Source organism: Acomys russatus, chromosome 30 (assembly GCF_903995435.1).
Source record: "Acomys russatus chromosome 30, mAcoRus1.1, whole genome shotgun sequence".
Classification (NCBI taxonomy): Eukaryota; Metazoa; Chordata; class Mammalia; order Rodentia; family Muridae; genus Acomys; species Acomys russatus.
In genome coordinates this window covers 13,600,373-13,621,259 of record NC_067166.1, presented here as the reverse complement: position 1 = coordinate 13,621,259, position 20,887 = coordinate 13,600,373, and the positions used below count along the sequence as shown (strand labels likewise).

The 20,887-nt window shown below is 43.3% G+C and overlaps 1 protein-coding gene across 2 annotated transcripts in view; it reads left to right on the top strand.

Moving 5' to 3' along the window:
* Msh3 (mutS homolog 3) overlaps nt 1-18,332 on the top strand; it is a 121,813-nt gene extending 103,481 nt beyond the window's left edge. For both annotated transcript variants that reach the window (XM_051172245.1, XM_051172244.1), the window contains exons 21-24: nt 8,224-8,410; nt 10,015-10,144; nt 15,514-15,685; nt 18,150-18,332. In XM_051172245.1, coding sequence (XP_051028202.1) covers nt 8,224-8,410; nt 10,015-10,144; nt 15,514-15,685; nt 18,150-18,261 — 601 coding nt within the window. In that variant the 3' untranslated portion in view covers nt 18,262-18,332. The remainder of the gene's footprint in view (nt 1-8,223; nt 8,411-10,014; nt 10,145-15,513; nt 15,686-18,149) is intronic.
* Nucleotides 18,333-20,887: the final 2,555 nt, after the last annotated feature.

Genomic DNA, 20,887 nt, shown 5'->3' with positions numbered 1-20,887 from the left:
GAGGAGGACAAGTTCTCACTCTCAAAGAAGAGCTATTGAAGAAAGCAGTGTCTCTGTTCTCTGTAGAAACACGGGCCCAGAAGGAAATGATCAGAAGAGAAGTGTGGCGCCTGTGGGGTGCAGTCGCCTTTTGTTGTTCAGGGTTTGTGTAGGTCAGGCCGTCTTGAGGGAAAGAAATACTGAGAACAAACTTTTTTTTTTTTTTTTTTTTTTTTAAATAAAAAGTAACTAGGAGGCATTCACACTTTAGTTGAGATTTCCAGAAGCATCTACAGCCATGATGGTCCTTAGTATAAGGCACGGTCTTACTCGAGGTAAGGAGGTAGTGGGATGTCTCCTGAGGAAGGAAACGGGACTTTAGCTAAGCAGAAGTTAAAAGAACAGGCAGTAGAATTTTGACAAGTTTTGCTCCATTGGCATGGGTTTAATGTTACCACTTACAAAGTAGCATGGAAAAGGCAGTTTTTACATTAATTGGGTCATTGTAAAAATATAAATTTTAAAAGTAGTTCTTAACTGAATGGAAAATGGGGCTGTTCCTGAAGATAGGTGTGAAGCTTTAATTACCAACTCTCACGTTGTTATAATAAGCTTTCCACAGGAGCCTTAAAATTACTTCCGATGCTCATTGAAAGTACTTCATCTTCCGTGTTTCTTACAGTCAGACAGTAATGTTCTGGAGTTTAGGTGTGGGACTAGTCTAGTAGGGTTTATGCTGTATTCATGTGGAACCATGGACTTGAGCTGCAGGCGTTGGAGAGGTTTGCTTTGCTTTATCTGGTTTTATGGGGTGATGTCCCTGTTTACAGATGAGGGAGCTACACTCACACACAAGTTAGCCAACTCGTGTAAGGTGACTTAGGTCTGAGTGGCAGCCAGAGCAATGGCACTAGTGTCTTTGCCTGGGGCTCTGTTTTTTTCTGTATCTAGCTATGTGCGTGTGTGCATGCATGCATTCGTGTCCAAGCTCTTATTTGTTTTGAGTATAAGGTCTTGCTGAGTTGCTGAGGCTGGGTCTTGAACTTGTTCTATTTCCCAGGCAGACCACCCTACTGCCTCTGCCTCCCACAGAGGTAGGATGACAGAGTGTACCATGTCTACCTACACACATTGTTAATAACATAATCTTAAACATTTCATCACACTTTAGACTCAAGCTTCTGAGCCAGATGACAGCTGGCTTTTTTAATGTCAAGAAGCAGAGCAAAGCTTAGTGTCTTTGACCTCAAACAAGAGCTGCAAAGCTTGGAGGTGGGGTTTGCTGGCTGGGGGTTTACCTAGCATCTGTGAGGCCCTGGCTAATCCCCAGAACCAGATGAGAAGTGGGGGTGGGCAGGGCAAAGGAAGAGGAAGACAATTGTAAATGTCTTCTCTCAAGCTCAGTCTTCCTAAAAATCTGCATTAATGTTTTAGTACTAACACTATGCTAAGCTGGCCACGTCCTGTGTGTATGCATAATGTATGTTTGCTTTATGTATTTCATTTCAACAGATCCCTAAAGGCACCACAGTCAGATCCCTAAAGGTACCCCAGTGATAGTCATGAGGAGAATGCTTAGAATTCTGTTAGCCACCATGTTGAGGTAGGATTTCTTCTAAGTTTTAATCCACTGGAACTGAGAAAGAAGGCTTTCCTCCATGGCTTTTATTTAATGAACACATCCATCTCCATCTTTGTGCCAGGAAGTTTGCAAGACACTGAGAGGAGGAGAAAATGTCATGAAATAACCAGCAATATTCCCATCCAGAGATAATGTCCACCCACTCTTATAACCTGGGTTCAGTACAAGCCATTTTTTCTTTTTTTTAATTTTTAAAATTTTAATTTGTTCACTTTACATCCTGATTGTAGCTCCATCCCTCATTGCCTCCTGATAACCTCATCCCTTCTCCATCCCTCTTCGAGCCCTCAGAAAGGGGAGCCCTCCTCTCCTAACATCTGACCTCAGACTGTCAAGTCCCATCTTTACTACCTGTATCCTCTTCCCCTGTGGCCTGGCAAGGCTGCCCAGCCAGGGGGGAAGTGATCAGTGGGGGGGGGGGGCGGCCAGAGTCCATATCAGAAATAGTCAGTCCCTACTTCCTATTTTGTGGGACCCACAAGGAGACTGCGCTGCCTATCTACTATATCTGAGCATAGGGTCTAGGTCCTCACCATGTATGATCCTTGGTTGGTGCATCAGTCTCTATTGTAGTGTGATTATCCTGTATTATGTGGCTAATATCTGCTTATGAGTGAGTATATACCATGCGTGTCTTTCTGGGTCTGGGTTATGTAACTTAGGATGATTATTTCTAGTTCCATCCATTTGCCCGCAAGGAAATTTCAAGATTTCTTTGTTTTTATAGCTGAGTAGTATTCCATTGTGTAAATGTACCACAGTTTCTTTATCCATTCTTCAGTTGTGGGACATCTAGGTTGTTTCCAGATTCTGGCTATTACAAATAAAGCTGTTATGAACATAGTTGAGCAGATGTCCTTGTTGTATGGTGGAGCATCTTTTGGGTATATGCCCAGGAGTGGTATGGCTGGGTATTGAGGTAGAATTATTCCCAATTTTTTGAGAAAGCACCAGGTTGATTTCCAAAGTGGTTGTACAAGTTTGCATTGCCACCAGCAATGGAGGGGTGTTCCTTTTCTTTACATCTTCACCAGCATGTGCTGTCACTTGAGTGTTTGATTTTAGCCATTCAGATAGGTGTAAGATGGAATCTCAGAGTCATTTTGAGTTGCATTTCCCTGATGGTTAGAAACCTTGAGCATTTCTTTAAGTGCTTCTCAGCCATTTGATATTCCTCTGTTGAAAATTCTGTTTAGCTCTGTGCCCCATTTTTTAAATTGGATTATTTGGTTGATGGTGTTTAATTTCGTGAGTTCTTTATTTATTTTGGATATTAGCTCTTTGTCAGATGTAGGGTTAGTGAAGATCTTTTCCCAGTCTGTAGGCTGTTGTTTTGTTCTGTTGACAGTGTCTTTTTTGCCTTATAGAAACTTTTCAGTTTCATGAGGTCTCATTTATTAATTGTTGAGCTTAGAGCCTGAGCTGTTGGTGTTCTGTTCAGGAAGTTTTCTCCTGTATCAATGAGCTCAAGGCTCTTCCCCACTTTTTCTTCTAACAGATTTAGTGTATCTAGTTTTATGTTAAGATCTTTAATCTACTTGAAGTTTAGTTTTGCAGCACAAGTCATTTTTAATAAGAGTGGCACAAAGTAAAGTGTGTTTCACACATTGTAATCACAGAAGCAGTGTGTGCCATAGCATGGGAAGGCTTCCTGAGCATTGTGCACATCCAGCCCCAGCCTTTATCACTGGAGGCTGCCTTGGAGCCTTCCTGGGTTGACTCCTCTCACAGTGAACAATGTAACTTCTTAGAACAGTAACTCTAAGCCTAAATGTATTGGCTGACTCTAATGTATTTGACCTCTTGCTACAGAATCTGAAGGGACCCTCTATTCTGAACTTTTCTTCTCTCCTTCCAGTTTTGAAAACTTGTACCCTGACATGCTCTCTAGCATTGCTGTTGCTGTAATGATCTCTTCTGTGGGGCTTGGATTTGGGGCACCTAGGGGTTTGAGATAAGGGCTCACTAAATAGCCCAGACCTACCACTTGCCATAAGCCTTCTGCCATGATGCCCAGTTCCCATGTTGCTTCTTAGGCCATTTTATAGGCAAGGTTTAAGATACAAAGATATAATCAGTTTGTATTGTTACAATACAGTACATGCACATTCATGTTACATTTACGTAAATTATGAATGCATGTAGTGCATGAATATGCATGCGTGCATATGTAACATTTTAAGATACAAACTGTTCATCAAAGGGGAATCCGTAAGCATCCTAATCTAAAGTGCTTCTTATTTCTTTCTGGTTTTTTTTTTTTTTTTTTTTTTTTTGAGACAGGTTTTCTCTGTGTAGCCTTCGCTGTCCCGCACTCATTCTATAGACCTACTGGGTTCAAACTCAGAGATCCAAATGCCTCTGCCTCCCAAGTACTAGGATAAAGATGTGTGCCGTCACGGTCTGGTTCCTCCTCCTTCTTTGTTTTAATAAAATATTTTTTTTGTTTTGTTTTGTTTTTCGAGACAGGGTTTCTCTGTGTAGCCTTGGCTGTCCTAGACTCACTTTGTAGACCAGGCTGGCCTCAAACTCACAGTGGTCCACCTGTCTCTGCCTCTGGAGTGCATCACCACGCCCAGCCAATAAAAGATTTTAAAAAAAAAGAATACTTTTGCTTAACATGAGAAAAGAATTGATTACCCAAAATAAAGTCCTGAAAGTTCTAAAACAAAAAGAAGCAAACACACCCAAGAGGAATAGATGGCAGGAAATAATCAAACCCAGGGTTGAAATCAATAAATTTGAAACAAAGAGAACAGTAGAAAGAACCAACAAAACTAAGGGCAGGTTCTTTGACAAAATCAACATGATAGACAAAACCTTAGCCAAAACAACTAAAAGGTAGAGAGACAGTATCCAAATGAACACAATCAGAAGTGAAAAGGAGGACATAACAGCAGACACTGAGGAAATCCAAAGACTCATTATTCTTACTTCAAAAGCCTGTACACCACAAAATTGGAAAATCTAAGTGAAATGGACAATTTTCTAGACAGATACCACTTACCAAAGTTAAATCTGAGATCAGGTAAACTATTTAAATAGTTCTATAACCCCTAAGGAAATAGAAGCTGTCAATAAAAGTCTCCCAACTGCATCGCCCCCCAAAAGCCCAAGGCCAGATTATTTTAGTGGAGAATTCTACCAGACTTTCAAAGAAGAGCTAATACCGATACTCCTAAAAACTATTCTACAAAATAGAAACAGAAGGAACATTGCCAAACTCATTCTATGAGGCCACAGTCACCCTGATACCAAAACCACACAAAGACCCAACAAAGAAAGAATTTCAGACCAATCTCCCTTATGAACATTGATACAAAAACACTCAGTAAAAAACTTGTAAACTGAATCCAAGAACACATCAAAAATATCATCTACCATGATCAAGTAGGCTCTATCCCAGTGATGCAGGCGTAGTTCAACATACAAAAATCCATCAATGTAATCCTCCATATAAACAAACTGAAAGAAAGAAAAGAAAAGAAAACATGGTCATCTCATTAAATGCTGAAAAATCCATTTATAAAATCCAACATCCCTTCATGATAAAAGTCTTGGAGAGATCAGGGATACAAGATGCATAATTAAACATAATAAAGGCAATGTACAGCAAACCAATAGCCAACATGAAATTAAATGGAGAGAAACTTAAATTAGTTCCACTGAAATCAGGGACAAGACAAGGTTGCCCACTCTCTCCATAGCTATTCAGTATAGTTCTTGAATTTCTAGCTAGAGCAATAAGACAACTAAAAGTGATCAGAGGGAAACAGATTTGAAAGGAAGAAGTCAAAGTATCACTTGCAGCTGATATGGTAGTGTGTATCAGTGACCCCGAAAATTCTACCAGGGAACGCCTACAACTGACAAACACCTTCATTCAGCAAAGTGGCCGGGTACAAAATTAACTCCAAACAATTAGGAGTCCTCCTGTACACAATAGAAGGAGAAAGAAATTAGAGAAGCCACACCCTTCACAATAGCCACAAACAATATATCTTGGTGTAACCCTAACTAAGCAAGGGAGAGACCTGTATGATAAAAACTTCAAGTTTCTGAAGAAAGAAGTTGAAGAAGATAGAAGATGAAAGATCTCCCATGCTCGTGGATCAGTAGGATTAACATGGTGAAAATGACCATCTCACCAAAAGCAATCTACAGAGTCAATGCAGTTCCCATCAGAATGCCAGTACAGTTCTCTGCAGACATTGAAAGAGTAGTCCTGAACTTCATATGGAAAAATTAAAAATATAGGGTAGCTAAAACAATCCTGTATAATAAAAGGACTTCTGGAGCTATCACCATCCCTGATTTCCAAGTTTACTGCAAAACAATAGTAATAAAAAACCACATGGTACTGGCATAAAAACAGACAGGTTGATCAATTGAATCGAATTGAAGACCTAGAAGTAAACCTACATACCTATGGACACTTGACTTTTGACCACGATGCCAAAACCATACAATGGAGAAAAGAAAGCATCTTCAACAAATGGTGCTAGTCTAACATGCTTTTTTCTTAAATACTGTTTTCTCTTTCCCTGTCTGTCTCAAGTGCTTTTTCTTGTAAGGATCATAGCGGCCAATTTTCTGAAATCTAGAAAGCCTAAAATAGCTTACTTTGTCTTCATACCCATTTTGTAAATTTGGATAAAATAAATATCCAGATTTTTAAGTCTTAAGGCATTTTTTCTGCTCTTCCAATATGGCTTTCATTGTAAATGAAATTCAGGCCACAGTGTAAGTCGCCTCCCTTCATTCCCAATGAGATGTTTCTTTGAAATGCTTAGGATTTTCTTAAGATCCTAAATGTCATACATTGGAAATTTGATACAGTTCTCACAAAATTGTACCAAAACATCATCTAATCATTCTGTAGGACTCGAAGCAAGCCTTCTCATGCCTCTCATACCTTTGAAGCACCCTTCATCCTCCGCCTTAGCTCACTGTGTCTGTCCTCTGCGCCTGTCTGCAAGACCCGGTCTCAAGTTCAGGCCACTTGTGTGTGCTTTTCACCCTGGACTTGTCCCTTGACAGCCTCAGAGGCTTCTTTGGCTATGGTCTTCTACAGCATCTAAGTTTTTTAAGTGATCATGTCTTTATTTTTAGTTTCCAGGGCTTTTGTGTTTTGCTCCTGTTCCTTTTAAATGGACTTTTGCTTTAACTCTTTCCTTCTCACTCTTACTACATGGAGTTCTTATTGTCTTAATGTCATCCAGGAAGTTGTTTTTTTGGGGGGGGGGTCTTAAAAGCTTTTAACATACTAATTTTTATTTATTTTTTTTATTTTTAGATTTTTAAACAATTTGTTCACTTTACATCCTGAATGTAGCCACTTCCCCCATCGCTTCGAGGAAGTTGAATTTTTACCTATTTTTTTTCCCCTGTGGTGTTTGTCATCCTTTTTCTTTCTTAGTCTCATTTCTCTTCTATGTGGCTCCAGCCCATAAAAGTCTCAGTATTTCCCAGTAGTAGCACAGGGTAGCAGATCAGGCCTTCAACAGGTGGCCTGTAGGAGACATTTAAAATCCAAATTGTGACAGTAATCATTGCAAAACGGGGGTAGATAATAATATATGAACTTTGAAAATGTGGCTGGACTGTTGCTAAATTAGCAGCGTTTCAGATGATGTTTTCCATTTATTGATCTAAAAATGGATAAAATTGACAGCACTTTGTTTCCAAATGCCACCATTCCAGCTTTGGCGTCAGGCTTCACATACCTTGCAGGTCCCTGCTGCCCAGGACTCGGCGTGCTATGAATTTCTGCAGCGTGCAGGCTACACTGAAGTGCTGGAGGTTAGGTGTCAGGTGTGTGCCTGGTGTGTGAACTATTGCTGCAGAGCTAAGCTGCTAAGGTGTTTGTAGATGGAGCAGTTATTAGCGTCCCCCAAAGCCAGCTTCTCTCCAGTCTCCAGTTTCTCCTTTTCTGCTTTTCAGGCTCCCTTTACACTGAACAAATGTTTTCCCAAGTAAACGTGGCATAGAACATTCCAGTCCCTAGTGCTCTCGAAGAAGTTTCAGGGAGCCATGGCTACATGTCTTAGGAAACACCTGCGCTCGCACCTTTCTGAGACATGCATAGTGCACAGCTCATAGTCAAGGCTCCAGGAGATTGCTCTGTGGAAAGACAGTCTGGAGACTTTTGGACTCTGATGTGTGGGAGCTATGTTTATACAGGAACCTCTGCCAGCTGCTGTCCAAGGCCACTAAACATCTGTAAGTTAGTTCTAGGACAAAGTTTCACTGCGTGAAAATAAATTATTTTATGTGTAGTAACTTACTTTTTAATTACCCCGGGGTTTTCCTATGAGAAGATGAAAAACTTCCCTAATTGTACAACCGTACTGCTAATAGATTTTTAAACCCAGCAACACAGACCACCAAGATGTTGGGTTGGAACTTGATGTTAAACTGTCTATGACCCTAGACTCTGTGTTAGTTATTCTTTATATCCAGCATATGTCTATTTAATATAATTTCAATTACGGCTCACATATGCACATAGGCACACACATTAAATTTACTGTTTACAAGACAATATTTGGCCTCATAGGAAGACAACTTGGGGAACTCAGGTGTTTTCGTCTTGTTTGCAGGATGGGTGCCGCAGACAATATATATAAAGGCCAGAGTACTTTTATGGAAGAGCTGGCGGACACAGCAGAAATAATCAGAAAAGCAACACCACAGTCCTTGGTCATCCTGGACGAACTGGGAAGAGGGACAAGCACCCATGATGGGATCGCCATCGCCTATGCTACGCTGGAGTATTTCATCAGAGATGTAAGCCTCTATCACCCCACTGAACACTGTTACTAATATTGTTTGAAGCTGGCACATTGTAGTAGCTTACATTTAAATATGAGACAATTGAATTAAGCTGATTAACAAATCTGTCGCCTCACTTTGTGCTGAGTCATGAAATCTGTTCTCATGGTTATTGATTAACTATGGTCGTAATGCCTTTAGTAATACCTTCCTGCCCTTTCTCCCATTCGTCTGTGTATGTGCAAGGAATGTGCATGTTTGTGGGGTGCACTGGGCGCACACACATGTGGAAGCTCGAGGTCAGCCTTAGCTGTTGTTCCATGGAAGCTGTCCACCTTGTGTTTGAGACGGGGTCTCCCCTGGGACCTGGAGCTGGCCTAATAAGCGAGGCTGGCAGGCCAATGGGCCCCACCTCCCTGGGAATGAGACTACAAACTCACACCACCACACCCAGCTTTCTACTTCATTGCCTTTGTCACTCAATTAAATAGCCAGGTGAGGCTCTGGGTTTTGTTCCATTTATTAGGATGCCATAGATAATAATAACATGTGGTTTCCCCCCTTTAAAATAAATACTTTTCATTAAAAAAATCTTATTTGAAAATTGATACACATGGTAATAGTTTGGTAAGGTTCCCTTTGCACCAGCAACACGTTTTAACATCTGCTGTTCACCACCCGGAGATCTAGTTCATAATTTCTTCTGTTATGCTGTGTCAGTGGTGTGACTGCTTAAAGAGTGAATGCCACTGCTGACCCAGGGTTTGGTAGTGACATGGCTGAGTGGGGCTTGATTCAGTCTTTGCCTTAGCAGTGGTGAGGCTGCCAGTGGGAGCATCTGTCACCTGAGGTATGGACAGTGCTGCAGGGTCCCCTGCTGATGGGGCTCACACATAAGGTTCCCCAGGGGTGCTGGCAGTTAGCTGGGCCTCTCGTTCCTTCTCTGGGTCCACTGGGTGTCCTCAACAGAGTGACGCCAGCCTTCTGCACAGGAGAGCAGTGCAGGAGACCCGGAGAGAACAGGGTCCAGTGACTCACCTCATGGTTGTACACTGTCACTACAGCAGGTCCCGTCCACCGGCTAGCAGGTCCAGTGTTCCGGTGACTCATCTCCAGATCAAGTGACCGTTGGACAACACTGACTCTTCTTTGATGTCTCAGTTACATAGTTAAATAGTCTTTGTTGGGTGCATTTTACAATATTTCTGTTAAGTTTATGGCCAAGTATTTAATTTGGTGCTTGTGTAGATGATACTTAGTTTTGTTTGTCAAATTCTGCTTTTTAATCTCTGGCATACAGAAAAGCAGTTGGCTTTTGTGTGTCAATCACATATTAATGCCATAAAAAACTAAAAAAGAGGGAAAACGCATTTTTGATACTTAAGAGAACATATAAATCATATTCTGTGATAATTAATTTCTTATGTATAAATTTTATTTTAGTTATATGGGAAACTGTGTCTGCCTGCAGAGGAAAGGAATGTGAAAAAATATTAACTGGTTGTCTAAATCAAGAGTATATGGTGTTTTTGTTCTTTTCTTGCAGCTTTTATGAAGACTTGGATTTGTAAAGTTGAGAAGTTTTTATTAAAACAACACTATATGTCTTACTATTTTAGGTGAAATCCTTAACCCTGTTCGTCACCCACTATCCACCAGTTTGTGAACTAGAGAAATGTTACCCAGAGCAGGTGGGGAATTACCACATGGGCTTCCTGGTCAATGAGGACGAATGCGAGCAGGACTCAGGTATGAGACTCTTTACAGCAGCAACAGCAAGGAGAATATTTTTGGCTTTCAGTTTAACTCAAAGTTTATAGGGATATGAGCTTATTGTTTATTAATAATAGAAACTGCATGTCTGTCATAAGAACATTTGCCAAAGTGCATTTGCTCTAAGCTCTGAGTCATGTCGAGCATCCGTCTGCCTGATTGCTAACTCGGGGTCCTCTGTTCTTCCCTCATCTCTGTGCGGACAGTAACTCTTTCTCCAGAGGGAGCAGCTCTCTTAGTCTCCCACACTGTCCTTGCTTCTTATCCTAGGACAAGATAGCCAGGTGCAGAGGTTCTGTCGTCACCTTTAACATGTTCACCTCCTCCCCTGATGTCATTTAGCAGTGTTTACTTACTACAGGCCATGTCCTACAGTGGCCATGTGTTTTGTCTTATTATGATAAAGGTGAATCTCAGATAAGTAAAGTGGCTTGCCCATGTTGGCCCCTTGGGCAGAAGATCCACATATTCTGCCTCTAGGTCCTGCCTCCCAGCTTTTCCAGTGCTGCCAGCATCAGAGGATGAGATCTTCCCCTGAAAAGAACACCACTAGCCAACAGGAATAAATTCAAGTCCCATAAAAACCCAGTAAGCTCTAGAATACCCGCCGTCCCCACCACCCCCCAACTCGGTAGTAGGTGTTTTAAGCTACCAGCCTGTGGTAGTTTGCACAGTTGGTATGCTGTAATGGAAAATCCATTATCCAAGACACTCTAGACTCCAAATTTAAAATGTAAAATCGAGTAACGACAGAACTTAAAAAGAAACCAGGCAGATGGCCCAAATAAAGCAAAGTGTTGGACCTGCGATAAGTGCAATGTGGGACAATCACTGCCTTACCACCCGAGCCCTGAAAACACGTAACAAATTCACTCATGAACCTTACTAATCTGCATCAGTGTGACCGGAAGAGGCTTGCACTGAAACCCAAGCCAAACAGCATAGATTTCTGCCGCAGGGAGGCCCTGATGGGGTGCTGCTCCGAGCTTGTGAGCCCCCTGCCAACCAGAGCAGAGCCCCATCCCCCAGAGGGTCTGGCATTTTATTATAGTGATTTAAACTTTATTCGTGAACGTTAAGTCTTAGACTTGAATGATGCTAAAACCCCCTGCTAACAAGCTCCAGTCTCCTCCCCATCGCAGGCTTGAGGCAGGCTTGGAGCTCTCCCTCCACTTCTGTCGTGCTTCTGAACGATGCCTGTAGTTCCCACTTCATGGCACCTTGTATTAGCAATCTTGGGACCTCAGCCTTCTTTTCCATTGCCCTCTTGACGTCATCGGTGTTGTTGTTTTTTCCCCTTGTGCATGCTTGTTTTAGCTACCACTGTAGTGGCAGTAGTGCCCATTCCGCAGATAACACATAACTATTCTGTGCTCTGACAACCAAAACTACCTAGTTTTTATTTTTGCATTTTGTTGTTTGCCTTGAGTCTGTAGCCGAAGCCTCCATTGCCTCCTGAGAGCTTTGAAAACAGTGCCAACATAACTGGCCCTGTTGTTCCTGCCAGACTCCTTCCTGCTGGAGCCCTTTATCATTCTGCTCTGGAACTGGCAGCTGCACATCTGCAGCCCTGAGGCCACTTTTGTGGTCCCCACCGGCTTCTCTTACTTTCTCTTTTAAGTGTTTGATTTCCAGTAACAGCACTTGGTCACAGCGGATCCAGTTAAAGCTCTCAGTACAGTCCCGTCTCTACTCTTTACAGTTGTACTGGCTCTATCTTCCTGCCTTTTTGCCTCCCCCTGCAGGCCCATGGGAAGATGGGTATAGCGCTTTCAGATATCAAATACTGGGTGCCTGGCAGTGTCCAAAGCTAGAATAGGAGCTAGCATTCTCTGAGTCTTTTCCCATTTTTTTTTTTTTTTTCTGATTTTACTTTCAGCATGGGGTGTTAAACTCAGGGCTCTATTTATGCTAAGCATGTACTCGGTACTGAGCTAAGTCTCTGTTCCTTCCTACAGCTTTCTTAGGAGCAAGGACACTTCCCCCCTCTCCCGCCCCCCAGGGGTCTTCTTGTATCTCAGAATAATTTCGACCTCATTTTCAGAACTGATTTGCATCTACGTGAGAATGGGCAGAAATGACTCCGTCACAAAATCAGGGTTCCCTCTTAGAGCTAGACGTGAGGACCTGGTGAGATGGTTGGGAGCTAATTCCTTATAACTTGGAAGTTTTCTTAAGAAGTAGAATGAATTTTGGGTAGGTCACTAACAATATCAATGAAACAAGGTAAAATGTTCTAGGCCCATGTGTCAAGGGGTGCATGGTAGCTGAAGCAATGGGTCAGCAGCCAGGAAACCAACCATGAAAGTCAGACAAGACTGGGTATTGTATCGGATGCCCATGCCCTGGGGGTTTACAGGTGAAGGCATGAAGGTCATTTCAACGTCATCCTTAGCTACTTGGCCAGTTAAAAGCCCATTTGGGGTGCATGAGGCCCTGTGGCAAGGGGGTAAAACAGACATGCCATCTAACTTCATCCATCTCTAAACTAAACAAACACCAATGGCAACTTCAGAAATAACTTAATCAGGACCTGGTGCCACAACTCAGTGGCTAAAGGCACACGCTGCCAAGCCTGATCCTGAGTTATCCCTGAGACATGCATATGGACAGAAAGAACTGACTTCTAGAAGTTGTCCTCTGACAACCCCCACACCCCCTCTGCTGTGCATACAGTGTCCCCTCAGCAAAATTAAAAAGTGTAAAAAATTTTTTTGAAAAAATTATTTGATCAGACATATCTCTTTAATAATATTCTTGAGAAATTTGGCCTTAATAAAATAGATTTTGCTAATTTTCTTGTAATAGAATTATTATATTTATAGACTAACAGTGATTAGTTTCTAAAATATTCCCTAAGAAAGGGATCAGGACTGACTAAGAACCTTTGTGGTGAGGATATAGAACAATGGGTTGTTTTTATTCCTCTCTCCGCCCACCTGCCTCTTCCTGTCTCTGTGTTTCCGTCATAGACACACACTTGTGCATACAGCCCACCAAGAAGGTACAGGCTTGAGGCAAAACATAACTACAAAAAGAGAGACCCCTAGGTAGCTGTGGAGAGTGACCATGCTGGCCGTGTGTGTGTGTGTGTGTGTGTGTGTGTGTGTGTGTGTGTGTGTGTGTGGTTTTTGGAGACAGGGTTTCTCTGTGTAGCCTTGGCTGTCCTGGACTCACTTTGTAGTACAGGCTGGTCTTGAACTCACAAAGAAGAGATCCGCTTGCCTCCCTAGTGCTAGGGATATAGGCATGCACCACTGTGCCCAGGGAGTGACCATGTTCTTTATGTTGAAGTCCTGAAAACAATCATAATGCTGAAGGGGAGACCAGCATATGATGTTAGACTCCCACTGTTTCCACTACTGTAGGACAATAAGATACTCAGGGTTCAGGGTAATATCATACATTATGCAGTTAAACTACAGTTTATCTCAGCATATGCCGCATATTATATGTGGAGTGAAAAATAACATCTCTTGGAAAGTGTATCAGCAGATCCAGTTCTAAGGGAGGAGCTCGGCTGCTTACAGGCTGTCAGCTCATGCTGGCCAGATGGATGTACAAACACATGAATGGCTTTTGCCTTGCTCGAGAAAGACCAGCATGGAAGCTAGACTAGCCTGGGGTGAGCCAGGGCGATTTTCTGTCTTAAGATGAGAGGTTTGCATCTTTGATGCTCACTTGCCTCTTCACCGTGTGCACAAGCTACTGGGGCTTGTAGACGCCGTCTTTCCTGATCTGTGCTCGCCCACTCTTCACCTGCTCTTTGTGGTCCCTCTTGCCTTGGGAGGTAGAAGGTATTCTTACCATTTTGTCAAAGCGAAGCTGAGTCTGTGGCATTCTTCTCACCTCCTACTCCAGCAAACACCCCCGAACGCTATTGTTTGTCTGCTGCTGACTTCTTAGGGGAGGTAAATTCCATTGTCCCCCTGTCTCTTGGCTTTTATCACCAGGAGCACACAGTAGCAAAGCACGCACACTTGACAAACAAAAGAATGTGTGAGTGCAGGCTCCTGGTAAATTTACAGCATGTGTGAGGTCACAGATCCCGTCGCAGAGCTGGCCCATCTGGGATGAGATGTGATCCGATGTTTAGCTTTTGTTTTAAAGCTGCATGATCCTGTGGTGTTTTAGGTTCTGAGAAATGGGCCTGTATGTCTTTCTACTGGATCCAAGGGTTTTCCAGTTCTTAGTCAAGTGTGTGTGTGTGTGTGTGTGTGTCAGAGCTTGGAGGCTCGGATGGTCCTTCAGAGTGTGTGTGTGTGTTTGTGTGTGTGTGTGTGTCAGAGCTTGGAGGCTCGGATGGTCCTTCAGAGTGTGTGTGTGTGTGTGTGTGTGTGTGTGTGTGTGTGTGTGTGTGTGTGTGTGTGTGTGTCAGAGCTTGGAGGCTGGGATGGTCCTTCAGAATTACCTCAACTGGGAGTTAGAGGGCAAGTTCTTTATATTTTTATTTATTTTTTTATCACCATTAGCTTTCAGTATTTCGCAAACAGTGTGTAGTAGCTTGCTGTCTCAATACATCAACTTAAAAATTGTTTTAAAGTCCATTTCTGTGTGTCAGCCATCAGGGGAACTTGGCTGAGCAGCTCTGAGAGTGTTGGCTGGAAGGCAGGCACCTGGCGGCTCAGCCAGGGTAACCTGCTCCCTAATCCCTCTCATGGCTTTGCACAGCCCTCAGGGTATAGCATCGGCTTGGTGCTGGCAAGCCACGGTCCTCCACTGACTATTGATGAGTGATGTGACAGGCTTCCACATGACAGCTGGCTTTCCTCAGAGCAAGCAAGAAAGTAAGGGTGTCCAAGATGGCGGATATAGTGCTTTCTGGTTTTTCTGATATTCCTCTCTACAGTGTCACTTTTTGTCCATTAGAAATGAGTCACTGGGTCCATCCCACACTCAAGGGAGGCAGTGACGCAGGACATGAGCACCCTCTGATGGTTGCAGGCCAGTGACCTTCCTAACAGCTGTGGACATAAACCCTATGAACAGCTCCTCTATTGACCCTGTTACCTGAACCGTGGGGCATGGAATGACCCCTTCCCTGTTTTCAGGAGAACCATCACCCACGCTCTTGACCCATTTTCCTTTAACACAGAAGAAGCTGAGCTCAGGCTTTACTGTCACTCAGTCTTCAAGTCTATGCTAAATGACCACGTCTCCTAAGAGCTTGGCATCTCCAAAATTTTATCTCTTTCCTAAATCAATAACATCAGTAAAGCAAGCTCCCGGTGGATAGAAATGTGGAGCAGAGGCCAGATGTAAGAGCCTTTACCTTCTTTAGTGGTCTACTTGACTTGCCTTGCAGGTGTGGTTTTGATCCCCTCCTTCCCCCGTTTATTTCATAGGTGACATGGAGCAGGTGCCGGATTCTGTCACTTTTCTCTACCAGATAACCAGAGGAATTGCAGCGAGGAGTTACGGGCTGAATGTGGCGAAGCTAGCAGATGTGCCTAGAGAAATCTTAAAGAACGCGGCTCATAAGTCGAAAGAGTTGGAAGGCTTGGTCAACCTGAGGAGGTCAGGCTGCCTCTGTTTTGTTCTTCATTTTCCTGCTGTCTAAAGAAGAGGGTGGGCCTGTGAATGAACACCAATCGAGCCTCTTTGGAATGCAGCTCCTGCCAGGTTTCCTTTTGGCCAGAGGAGAGCAGCTTGGGGCAAGCACAGATCAGTTTGGGTCTTTATTAGGTGGCAAAAACCTTTTTGGTCTTTTTTTTTTTTTTTAAAGAATTAACTCCATGCGTGCCAATACTTCAGCTGCTAAAGAATCAGTTATAAGTTACTGAGATCAGTATCAGTACTTGGGGCTGCGCAGAGCTTTGCTCACCCACACAAGCCTCAGCAGTGACAAGCAGCTTTCAGAATGAAGAATTCCGTCAGGTTTCCAGGGCTGACTGCTGTTCAGATCTAGCCAGTGCACAGCTCATTCTCCACGGGTTGTGGGGAGAGTGGGGCCTGTCTCTGACATGAACTCTGATGCCCCCAATTTGATCACTTCCATTTGGTGGGGAGGCCTGATGGCACACAGAGAAAGGGGAAGCAGGCTATCTGGATGAGACCTGATAGGCTGTGGTCATATGGTGGGGGAGGAGGTCTCTTGTCAGAGGTCTAGGGGAGGGGAATAGGGTGAAAGAGGAAGGGAGGGTGGGAACAGAAAGATAGAAGTGAGGGGATAACAATCGGGATGTAATCTGAATAAGTTATAATAAGAAATTAAAAAAAAAAATTCCACCAGGGACCAATAAAAATGCCTCCGAGGGTGAAGGAGTTTGCCACCAGGCCTGACTGATCCTGGGGACTCACAAATTGTCCTCCGACCTCCATGTGTATTCTGTGGCATGTTCCCATCCCTTAAGTAAATAAACGTAATGAAAAAAACAAAAACAAAAAAAACCCTCAAAGAATTCTGTCAGCACATGGGGACTAGTGATGTGGCTCCAAATGCTTGCTGCTCCTCCAGGGAACCCAAGTTCAGTTCCCAGCACCTGTGTCAGGTGCTCACAAGCATCTGTAACTCCAGCCCCCGAGGAGCCAATGTTTCCAACTCCAGTGGACACCTTCACGGATATAATGCACAGAAATCATGCAGACACACACTCATATACATAAATATAAACAAATAAATTAATCTTGGGGAAAAACCAAATTCTCTCAGGGTATGAATAATTTAAAATTTGTACTGTGTAGCTGTGGCATCATCTTACCCATTTGTCACGTATTTCCGAATTGTGTGTGACAACTAGAATCTGGCTTCTTTCTACCTTCTCTCTGTACTCTCCTCTCCTCCACTGTTTGTGTGAAGGCTTTCCAGCCTTGACAGCAAGTCAGTATGTAGTCAACTCATGAGCCAATCTCAGTATACTTCTGGAATATATGTAAAGGGAGATTCCACTGGGAAAGCATCCTGTGAACACATCACAAGTTGTGACTTTTTCTTTCTTAAAAAATTAGGAAATAGCCTGAGTTCCCTCAGAGAACTGTGGCCTTGGATGATAACCACCTGACCATAAATAAACCCAATTTTAAAATCAAATGGAAGGTTGCAGCTGATTATCAGTAGTTCCTGGACACGCTAAGGCTAATACTTAGTTTTTGAGAACCATTGCCAAGTTTCAGTATTAAAATGTTGCTGAGCATAGTGGTGCACGCCTTTAATCCCAGCACTCAGGAGGCAGAGGCAGGCTGATCACTGTAAGTTCAAGGCCAGCCTCATTTATTAAGTGAGTTCCAGGATAGCTAGGGCTACGTAGTAAGACCCTGTCTTGGAAAACAAACAAACAAAAAAACTCAAATCAAACAAAATGTTAATATCTATGGGTATGGAGAGATGGCCTGATCATTTTCCAGCACCCACGGTTGCCTATAACTCTGATGTTGTCGTCCAACTTGTGGGCATACAGAGAGCTACACATACACACACACACACACACACACACACACACACACACACACACACACACACACACACACACACGAAATAAAGATCTCACTGTCTGTAACGTGTGAGGTGAAGCAGCAGCCTTCAGCTTGAGCTCTGTGGAGAGTGCATACAGCTTCTCTGCCTCAGTTTTCCTCCACAGCACTTCCTCACAGATGCCAAGCAGGGGATGGTGTTCTGCAGTGATTAACCAAACCCCAGCACTGTAGTGCCATAAGTGAGGCATGGCGTCCTCTGTTGGCACTATCCTCTAGGTCACTTCTGCAGTGTCATGCCAGAGGCAAGGGCCCTGGACTGCATGACACTGCCAGAACTTCCTGTTTGCACAGCCAAGACTTCCTGTCCACACTGCCTCCACTTCCTGTTCATAAAGCCAGAACTTCCTATCCACACTGCCTCAGCTTCCTGTCCATACTGCTCCAGCTTACTGTCCATAGAGCCAGTGCTGTCCAACTGAGTAGGCTTTCCATTGCTCCTGTGAGGAGACATCCTCCCCCATCAATCCCATTTCCAAAACAACTAATAAAAACTTTATTTTTTCTCCAGGAGAAGGCTTAAGTATTTTGCAGACTTATGGATGACACATAATGTAAAGGACCTGCATGCATGGGCAGATGACCTGGAAACAGAAGAAATGCAGACTTCTCTCTCGTGTTAAAATACAAACTACATTTTTAAGCATAATGTGGAGAACTGAAGATACGAACGACAAAAGAGCCGTGTGGTAGCAGCCCACCTTTGGGATGGGAGCGTAGATGATGACCATGGTGTTCCTGTTGAACCAGATCTTGCCCTCTGGGAAGGGAGAGCTTTCAGGCACACATCTTGCCTTCAAAAGAACAAATATTTTGGAATGTAAAGACTTCCCTGAATAATCAGAAAGTCTCCTGGGCAGTAAGTTCTGTATAAGAGCAGACTCTAAGTAAAGCCCAAAATGGTGGCGCTTGGTGCCTGCACAGTCGGAGGGGCAGTGGCTATTTTGGCTCAAGACAGTTGGCAGCAGAGCAACCTGACAGGAATCTACTTTTGTGAGAAAACTAAGGAGTTTTATGGTGCCAGCTGTTTGTTCACTGTGGACATAAACATTTTTATGAGAAATAGAATCATGGAGCTTCTGGAAGCCAGAACACAGGAAGAACAAGGCCATATGAAACATGAAAAGCCACATGTGGTCATCATTTTAATCAGCTGAAAGGTTGTATAAAATTATTTCATCATTTAAATAAAAAATATGGAGTGAATACTTGCTCAGAATTATGGTGTGGCTTATTGAATTTTGTTTTCCAGATATCAGATAGTTGTTGTATTTTTCATGTTTGCCTCTTCTTCTTCTCCTCCTCCTCCTCCTTCTCCTCTGCCTCTTTCTCCTTCCCCTTCTCCTCTTCCTACTCCTCCTCCTTCTTTTTCTTCTTTTTGAGACAAGGTCTTGCTATATAGATAGCTCCAGCTGACCTGGAACTCACTGTGTAGACCAGACTGACCCTAAACTCCCAGAGATCCACCTGCCTCTGCCTCTCAAGCTCCGGGATTACAGACCTGTGCCAACACAGCACTGACCTTAGAGCTGACCTCAGTTATTCTAACTGCTCTGTTACGCACAGTTGTGTCTGACTGCTCTGTTACCCAGCATAGCACCTGTGTCATTGTAGAGCTGAGCTCGAGGCTTTTTGGAATCACAGACACCCTCTTTCCTTGCAAGTTTCCAGGAACGGACACCCAACTGTGTCCCTGGGTTTTTTACAGCCCTTCCAATCTGGCTCCTCACATCCATGTGCTCTTTTTGTTTCTAAGTATGTCATCCTGCAGAAGGTTCTTCCTTGCACACCCATTTGTTGTTCCTGCTCAGTTAAATTTCTTTCCTATAACAGAGACATAGTTTTAGCTCCTTTGCCTAGATTATTACCTACAGTGGCTGCACAGTGACCCCCATTGATAAAGAATGGGCTGTTGCTTAGTGCTGCTGAACGGCTCCCTTAATGATGTTATTTGTATGCAATTCCACTTTACCCTCTTAGAGTGTGAGCTCAGTGGGTGTTTCTTTCTTCATCAAAGTTGTACAGCTGTCACTGTTGCCAGTTCTTATCACCCCAAGTGGGATCCTTGTGCCCACTCACAGTCATTCTCCGTTTCTACCCAGAACCCCAGCACAAGGTGACCACTAATGGATACTCTGCCCTACAGATAGGCCTACCGGGTACATCATCTAAATGGACTTATTATAACATGTGGTCTTCTGCGTCTGTTACCTTCCATTCACCTTAATGTTTTCGTACTTCATCCATGTCACAGCACGCACCAGGAAGTCATCCCCGGTCACTGGTGGAGCATTTCTCATTCTGTTTCAAAACCGTGTTTCCTTTAACCATTCACTGGCTGATGTACATTTGGAATATCCCATTCTGCCTTTTAGTCCTAGGAACAGCTTTGTGTATGATGAAACACGGTATATTTTAGAATCCTCACCCTACCACCACCATCATCTGTTTTATGAACAGTTAGTCTCAATGGTTACAAGGGACTTTACATTTACAATGACTTGTCCCATCTCTTGTCTGCTTTACAAGTTAGGAGAAGACATGATGCACTGAGATTCCTAATAGATATCATTAAACTGGAAAAGAATATAAAATAAATAGTTTCAGATCAGAAGCTCAGTAAGAATTTTATTGTCATCAAGGTAGCCGCTCACTGATAACTTGAGATCCATATGGAAGTGAGCTAGCTATATTTTAGAAGAAAACAGAGTCTTTTTATCTAACAGTTTGTCCAAGTTTGAGCTTGTGGTCATGGGGGTCGGGGGTCATGGGCTGGTAAAACAGTGCTTACTGTGTGAATTCCTGAGAAAGACTGGATCAAGTCTAGTATGGCCCACCAATGGATGCTGGCCTTTAGTGAGTCCCAAGGTCAGTTGTCATTACTGCTGTGTTGTGAAGGGGAGATAAAACTGTTTCCGTTTTGATCCCAAGAGTGGGGTGGAGAAGAGGGCAGGATGTTTACCACTTAGGTGTGAGAAAACAAGATGTTTTTCCACTTACAAGTTGAACTACTTTGTGGGAGAGATTGGTGAAAAACATCCTTGAACAGACGGCGAGAATATATATGTGTGTATGTGTGTGCCCAAAACAGGAGAGGAGGCTTTTTTGTTGGGACTTGGTTTTTGGCTGTTCAACGCTGCACTTCAAGAAGCCCCTAAAGAGAACTGCTCCAGGGAAAGTTTCATCGCTTTGGACTCCAGCTGAGGCTTGCTCCAGGTTCCAGAAGCAACTTTGGTGGAATTGCTGGTC